Raw genomic sequence first — 8,950 nt, forward strand, 5'->3', positions numbered from 1 at the left:
GAAATAAGAAATAACAAATATAAAAAACAGGAACCACAAAATAATGTAGCAACATAAGCATAATCATTGCTAACTTCACAGTACGCATATTCTAGTACAGTCTAACACTAAAAATGCAACTGAAAATGACAAGAACTTACAAATAAATGTGATTACCTTTAGGTGAATCAATAACAGAAAAATATCACTCTCATCCCTATCCCTACTGGACTCTCTCACAGGCGGGCTCCAATTCCTTCACGTCAAGTTCCAGGACTAGCTTCCCAAACAAGATTAACCAATCATCCTCCAATAGATCCCTAAGTCCTCACCCAAGTGGTCCCCTCACTGACCCTGAATCAGGCAGACAGACCTGCTCAGCCAGGACTCTGGTAAGTCAGATCAAGCTCACTGCCTCCCTACCCCATTTCTCTCATCCACCCCCACCCTGTCCCCTGCTGGCCTCTCTCACAGGTGGGCTCCAATTCATTCACCTCAGGACTAGCTACCCAATTTCTCTAATCCACCCCCACTTCATCCCTGCAGGCCTCTCTCACAGCGGGCTACAATTCTTCCACCTCAAGTCCTAAGAATAGCTTCCCAAACCAGATTAACTAACCACTTTACCATAGATCCCCAAATCCTCATCTAGGTGGTCCCCTCACTACCAAATTCCAAGCCTCCAGATCAGGCAGACAGACTTGCTCAGTCAGAACCCTAACCAGTCTACTACCCAGCAAGAACATGAAATACCCACCAATTTGTCTTCCATACCCAAACAAAAAGTAACTAAGCTACATACCCAATATTAACAGAACCAAAATTAAATTAAATGAAAGCAGACTAGAAGTTCCTGTTGGACAAAGAATATCAAAGCCCAGACAGCAATGCAAAAATACAAACAATATGAAAAACCAGGAAAATATGTCCCCAACAAAACCTAGGAGTCCTGTAGAAGTGAACAACATTGAGAACCACCCTGTACACCCCCAGGATACAGAATTTAAAATAACAATCATGAACATGTTCAAAGAATTACAAGAAAACACAGAAAAACAACTCAAAGAACTAAAAGAGGAAAGGCATAAACTTTTTATGGAAGCTCAAGAATATACGGCTTAATGAAATATCAAAAACAATTCATAATTTGAAAAGTGAATTCACTAAACAGAAATAGTGAAGAAAACCAAAATGGTAATGAACATGGAATTGAAAGATTCAATAAACCAATTAGAAACACCAGGAGAAAGTCTCACAAGCAGAATGAATAAAATGGAAACAGAATATCAAGACTGGAGGATAAAGTTGAAGATCAGGGCTCCTTAAAGCAAAGAATATGAAAATTTTTTTTAAAAAGACAGGAATGGAATATTTGGGAAATGTGGGACAACTTGAAACATATTATAGGCATAAAGGAAGGAGAGGAAAATCAAACCAATGGCATCAAATGGATTTTCAATAGGATTATAGAAGAAAACTTTCCTAAATTAAGGAAAGATATATCTAGAGATTCAAGAAGCACAGAAACCACCAAGACATGATCAGAATAGAAAGTCCCCACGACATAGCATAGTAAAAATATTAAATGAACAGAACAAAGAGAGGGTACTGAAAGCTGCTAGCGAAAAACAAGTTACATATAAAGGAAAACACATCAGAATAACAGCTGACTTTTCAATGAAAACTATGAAAGCCAGAAGCGCCTGGAACAAAGTATTCCCAGTTCTAAACAACCATGGATGCCAACCCGAATACTTTATCTAGCAAAACTATCTATCAAGGTTGAAGGGGAACAGAAAAATTTCCAAGACACAAATAGACTGAAAGAATTCAGGTCCTCTAAACCAGCACTACAGAAACTAATTGAAGCAATACAAAGGAACAAAGAAAGGAATGCATATGCCCAAGAGGCTACAGAAAGAAAATAAAAGATATAACAGCAGAAACACAAACTAGGGCCACAAACACAAAGAAATTAAAGTGACAGTACACAATACATACTTTTCAATAATAACATTAAATATCAACAGCCTCAACTCCCCTGTCAAAAAATACAGGTTGGTGCAATGGCTCAAGAAAAAAAAAAAAAAAACTCATCTTTTTTCTGTCTTCAAAAAACTTATCTCACCTTGAAGGATAGACACTATCTTAGAGTAAAAGGATGGAAAACAATATTTCAAGTAAACAGCCCAAAGAAGCAAGAAAGTGTTGCAATTTTAATATCTGACAGAATAGACTTCAAATTAAAACTCATCAGAAGAGCTAAGGAGGGTTACTTCATTCTAATCAAAGGAACAATTGACCAAGAAGATATTGCACTTATCTCACCTTGAAGGATAGACACTATCTTAGAGTAAAAGGATGGAAAACAATATTTCAAGTAAACAGCCCAAAGAAGCAAGAAAGTGTTGCAATTTTAATATCTGACAGAATAGACTTCAAATTAAAACTCATCAGAAGAGCTAAGGAGGGTTACTTCATTCTAATCAAAGGAACAATTGACCAAGAAGATATTGCAATCATGAACATTTTTATGCACCAAACTCTGGAGCACCCAATTTCATAAAATCAGCATCCCAGACTATAAAAAAGAGATTGGCACCAACTCAGTGATAGTGGGCAACTTTAATACCCCACTTTCAATAGACAAGTCAACTGGACAAAGAATAAACATAGACACATCTGAATTAAATGACCTACTATATGAAATGGACTTAACAGATATATACAGAATATTCCAACCAATCACCAAAGAATACACTTTCTACTCAGCAGCTCATGGAAGTTATTCTAAAGTTAATCACATTCTGGGGCACAAAATAAATCTCAACAAATACAAAAAATTGAAATAATGCCATGTCATCTATCAGAACACGTTGCAATAAAGCTTCTAATCAAAAGCAAAAGAAACTCTAGTAAATACATGAACTGATGGAGGTTAAACAACACACTCATGAATCATGAATGGATCAAAGAAGAAATTAAGAAAGAAATAAAAGTATTCTGGAAACAAAATGAAAATGAGAACACAACACAACAAAACCTCTGGGACACCCTAAAAGCAGTACTAAGAGGTAAGTTTATAGCTCTTAGTGTTTACATTAAAAAAATCAGAAGAAGCACATGTAAACGACTTCACAATACAACTCAAGACTCTGGAAAGTCAAGAACAAACCAACCCCAAACATAGTAGATGAGAAGAAATAACAAAACTCAGAGCAGAAATTAATGAAATAGAAACTAAGAAAATAATACAAAAAAAAAATCAGTGAATCTAAGAGCTGGCTGGTTCTTTGAAAGGTGAAACAAGATAGACAGACCCTTAGCCCAGTTAACCAAAAGAAAGAAAGAGAAAATCCAAATTAACAAAATCAGAGATGAAAGGGGAAACAAACACCAAAAAGGAAACCCAAAAAATTGTGAGGGAATAGTTTAAAAATCTATACTCCATTAAATTTGAAAACCTAAAAGAAATGGATGAATTCCTAAAATCATGGTCACCACCAAAGTTATACCAATAGGAGATCAACAGCCTAAACAGACCCATAACAAATAAGGAAATTGAAACAGTAATGCAAAACCTCCCAATTGAAAAAACCCAGGCCCAGATGGATTTACAGCAGAATTCTACCAGATATTCAAAGAAAATCTACAACCAATACTGTTTAAATTATTCAAAAAGATAAAAACAGGAGAACTCCCAAACTCCTTCTATGAAGCCAGTATCACTCTAATACCCAAACCAGGTAAAGATACAACAAAAAGAAAACTATAGACCCATTATCTTTAATGAACATAGATGCAAAGATACTCAACAAAATACTTGCAAACTTCATACAGACACACATCAAAAAGATCACCCGCCACAATCAAGTAGGCTTTATCCCAGAGATGCGGGGATGGTTCAACATATGTAAGTCAGTAAATGTAATAAAAAATATAAATGGGCTTAAAGAAAAAAAAATCATGTGGTCATCTAATAGATGCAGAAAAGGCATTTTACAAAATCCAACATGCATTCATGTTAAAAGTTCTTGAAGAAGTTGGTCTTGAGGGAACATACCTCAACATAACTAAAGCTGTATATAACAAACCCATAGCCAACATCATCCTAAATGGAGAAAAACTGGAAACATTCCCATTAAAATCAGAAACCAGATAGGGCTGTCCACTATCTCCACTCCTTTTCAATATAGTGTTTGAAACCCTTGCTAGAGAAATAAGACAAGAGAAGGAAATTAAAGGAGTATCAACTGGAAGAGGTCAAATTATCCCTGTTTGCAGATACTATATTATATATATGAGATCCCAAAAGTTCCACTAGAAAACGGTTAGAATTGATTAATGCTTTCAGGAAAGTAGCAGGATACAAAATCAACATATAAAAATCAGTAGCCTTTCTATATGCCAGTAACAAGCAATCAAAGTACTAGAGGAAACCCTCCCATTCTCAATAGCCTTAAAAATACTTAGGAATAAATCTAACCAAAGACATTAAAGATCTCTAAAATGAAAATTTCAAAACTCTAAAGAAAGAGATAGAGGAAGACACTAGGAGATGGAAAGACCTACCATGCCCATGGATTGGTAGAATCAATGTTGTGAAAATGACCACCTTCCTAAAGCAATTTATAGATTTAATGCAATCCCAATCAAAATACCCATGACATGACATGTCAAAGAGGTTGACAAAATAATCCTAAAATTCATATGGAATCACGAAAGACCTTGGATAACCAAAACAATCTTAGGCAAAAAGAACAATGCTGGGGGGAATCATCATACCCGATCTCAGATAATATTATAGAGCTATAGCCATAAAAAATAGCATGGTACTGGCATAAAAATAGACAGTTAGATCAATAGAACACAATAGAAGACCCAAACATGAATTCATATAATTTTGGCCACCTGATATTCGACAAAGGTACTAAGAACACACAATGGAGGAAAGATAGTATCTTCAACAAATGGTGCTGGCAAGACTGAATGTCCACCTGCAGAAAAATTAAAGTAGACTCATCTTCCATTCTGCACAAAAGTCAGCTCCAAATGAATCAAAGACCTCTACACAAAACCTGAAACTCAGAGACTGCTAGAAGAAAACATAGGCAGAACCCTCTAAGATATAGGAGTAGGAAAGGACTTTCTAAATCAGACACCAGCTGCTCAGGCACTGAGGTCAACAATCAGTAAGTGGGGCCTCATTAAATTACGACATTTCTGTACAGCAAAAGAAACAACTAAGGGAGGGAAGGGGAAACCCATTGAGTGGGAGAAAATCATCACCAGCTACACATCTGACAGAGGATTAATATCCAGAATATACAAAGAACTCAAAAGAGAAAGAGGATAAACAACCCAATAAAATGGTGGGTGACAGACCTAAACAGAGAGGTCTCAGGTGAAGAAATAAAAATGGCCAAGAAGCATCTTAAGAGGGGCTCAACATCCTTAGTAATTAGAGAAATGCAAATCAAAACCACTTTAAGATTTCATCTTCTCCAGTCAGACTGGCTAAGATCAACAGAATGGAAGACTCCAAATGCTGGAGAGGATGTGGAGAAAGAGGAATACTCATTCACTGCTGGTGTGAATGCAAACTCATGCAACCACTATGGAAAACAGTGTGGAGAACCCTCAAAAAAATTAAAAATGAACCTACTATATGATCCAGTGATACCACTCCTTGGCATATATCTAAAGGACTCATTGTACTGTAGAGATGCCTGTACATCCATGTTTGTTGCTGCTCTCTTCACAATAGCTAAGAAATGGAAACAACCTAAATGTCCCTCAGCTGATGAATGGTTAGTGAAAATGTAGTACATCTACTCAGTGGAGTTCTACTCAGCAGTAAGAAAAGATGAAATTATGAAATTCATAGGTAAATGGATGGAGCTAGAGAGTATTATACTATGAAGTAACACAAACCCAGAAAAGCAAGCAACATATGTTTTCCCTCATTTGCAGATTGTAGCACCAATCCCTTATATGTGAGTATATGAATTCTGATGTAACACCAGAAGCCAGGTAAAGCAAAAGATACATGGAGGTAAAGGAATAGAAACAATCTGAAAGGGGTTTAGTAGGGAACAGATGTTACCTGGGGGAGGTAGGAGTAATCAGCAGAGAGGAGAGGAGGGAGGGACATGCAATGGACCATAGTGTGGGGAAGTGAGGGAAGTCAGGAAAGGAATGATTTGGGGAGTCAGGAGGTATTGGGGGGAAAGTGGGGATAATGGGGGCACTGTGACTCCGAAGGGAGGGATGAGGGAGGCTGAATGGGAGAAAAGAGTAGAGATGAATGAATCTCAGGGGGCTAGGAAACCTGGAGGGAAATGTGATGCCCTACAAACCCTATGAGAAATGCACGTAGAGTGTCTGAATATTAGTGCATATGGATACCTAGTAGCTGCTTGGTAGGGAACACAATGCCAGGTAGAAAAGACTTTCCTTAAAGTGACAAACATGTCATACAGCACTCATCAAAGAACTTTCTTTTTGCAACAGATGGCAGCTACTACGAGTTGCACATCTGGTCAGGCACAGAGAACATACACTTGGGAAATGCTCAGTACTAGGTGACACATCTGTAGTAGAATCTCTACAACCAAGGGTCATGGAACATAGAAGAATAAGGCACAGAGAGAGGGCTAATGCACCCCTCTCAACAGTGAGGCTTCCATGTACATCAGAGTGTGAGACACACAGACAGTCACAACTGACCAAGTTTTGGAAAATAAGAGACTGAAGAGTATAGGATGGGACTCTTATATGGAACCTCATTCACTGTACTAGTTACTTTTCTATTGCTGTGATAAAAACACTGATCAAAGCAATTTATGGAAGGAAGAGTTTATTTGAGCTTACGGTTCCAAAGGGGCAAGAGTCCACATGGCAGGGAGGCGTGGTGGCAGAGGTGGCTGGAGGAGGAGTGGAAGCTAATCTCTCACATCTTCAAGTGGGTGCAGAAAGCAAGGGAGCCACTGGAGATCTGGCAAGGCTTAAGAACTCTCTAAGCCCACCCCTAGTGACATGATCCCTCCAGCATAGCCACACATTCTAAGACCTCCCCAAACAGTGCCACCAACTGGGGACAAAATTGCCAAATACTTGGAGCCTATGGGGAACATTTTCATTCAAACCACCACAACCACCCCACGGCTCATGGACCATCATGGAATAGGAGTTGGAAAGATTGTAAGAGCCAGGGCTGGTTCATGAACATAAGGAGGTAGAGGCTTCCAGGCCACTGGAGGCTTAGTCATTTGAGCCTACGGCAGCAGTGGCATAGAACACAGGACTCATGTCAGCTCAATTAAATAAGGGCCCAAAGGAGAGGTGAGAAATAGGTGGTGGGCCAGCACTAGATTGAGAACTATTTAAGACTGATTGCTACTGGGTGAGGGAGAGTATGATTTACATACAAACACTGAATGGGCTGACTAGACTCCAGTGGACACATTTACACTGAAGGACATTTGGGTACAAACATCTGAATGAATAGGACTCAGCATTTATGGAAGAGTGCATAGGGTTTGGTGGGTGGATAGCAGGAGGCATGGATGGGGAAGGGGGTCTGGATTTGAGTGGCAAATGCTATGAAATTTTAAAAGTTCAATTTTAAAAAAGCAGAAAATTATGAATGCCCTAAAAGTCAGAATATGGCATGCTTGAGAAAGCAGAATATTGTATAATTTCAAAGTAGAATAAAATAATTCACATGAGGATAATATTCTTACTACTTAAGGAGACAAGAAGGGAGTCTCTTATTTAGAAATAAAATAACTGGGTATGGTGGTGCCTGCCTTTAATTCCAGCACTAGAAAAGGAGAGGCAAGTGAAACTCTATGATTCAAGACCAGCATGGTCTATATCATAAGTTCCAGGCCAGTGAGGGCTACATAGTGACATTCTGTCTCAAACAAGAAAGAGGAAGGAAGGAAGAAAGAAAAGAAGGAAGGGAAGGAGGGAGGGAGGAGAAAGGAAGAAAGGAAGGAAGGAAAGAAAAGAAAGGAAAATATTCACAGTTAAGAAAATAAATTTCAAATATGAGGCAAATGTATGATTAGTTGTTTATTTCTATTTAAAGAAAATGACTTTTTTTCATTACATATTTTCTTAAAATTTTATTAAACATTTAAAACCAAGATGTTCACTGATATAAATAAATACAAATAAGTTAATCTCAGTACTACAAAAGAATAAGATTTATAATTTGGTTAATAACATATCACTTCAGAAATACGGAATCTTATGTAAAATTCATAGTATCACTAGATACTTTTAAAGACAAGTGAAACAAAACAAGAAAGGATTGTCTTTAGGACAAATTTGCAACTTATCCATCTTATAAATTATGAACTGATTCCTGAGTCATTATGTGTGTGCCACTATGCCCGGCCTAATATGTTCTTCTTTTAAAATATTTTGTCATCACATTTGGACTCATTTTCATGGGAAAGTACTGAAGCAAATGCCCTCAGGTCAAGAGTTAGATTGGAAAGTTTCATCTCTTTGTGGCAATTTTGTTTAGAAGAAACTAGGTATAGTTTGGGGTCTTTGTTTTACTATCTAATCAGTGTTTTTAACTTTCTATTTTCCTTAGAAGTTAAAGTAACACAATATGTCTAGTTTAAAAAAAAATCACTTATTTCCCTTATTTCATCCTCCCATTCTAAGCATGGAAAAAAATCTCTACATTTTCTTACACTTTTAGAAAAGTGATCACTCAACTTTGATGAGCTTTCTATTTTGAAGAGATTTATGCGCATCGAGAATATGATTCCAGGTGAACTTTCTTCCTGCTTTATTGACATTCCTAACAGTTTCTTCTTACACTTCTTCTTTGGCTAAGTCAACTAGCCAATGATTACTAGCATCACAAGCAAAACTGTCAATGTTATTACACATGTATGTCCTGAAAGTTAAAAAAAAAAAGTTAAAATCAAAATGATTTTATTTACTG

At 37.2% G+C, this 8,950-nt stretch overlaps 1 protein-coding gene across 4 annotated transcripts in view; it reads right to left on the minus strand.

Moving 5' to 3' along the window:
• Positions 1 to 8,045: 8,045 nt before the first annotated feature.
• Positions 8,046 to 8,950, minus strand: part of Cd55 (CD55 molecule (Cromer blood group)) — a 41,498-nt gene continuing 40,593 nt past the window's right edge. For all 4 annotated transcript variants that reach the window (XM_029565969.1, XM_029565972.1, XM_029565973.1 and 1 more), the window contains one exon: positions 8,046 to 8,902. In XM_029565969.1, the coding sequence (XP_029421829.1) occupies positions 8,844 to 8,902 (59 nt within the window). In that variant the 3' untranslated portion in view covers positions 8,046 to 8,843. The remainder of the gene's footprint in view (positions 8,903 to 8,950) is intronic.

Source organism: Nannospalax galili, unplaced genomic scaffold, assembly GCF_000622305.1.
Source record: "Nannospalax galili isolate Female #2095 unplaced genomic scaffold, S.galili_v1.0 scaffold1599, whole genome shotgun sequence".
NCBI lineage: Eukaryota > Metazoa > Chordata > Mammalia > Rodentia > Spalacidae > Nannospalax > Nannospalax galili.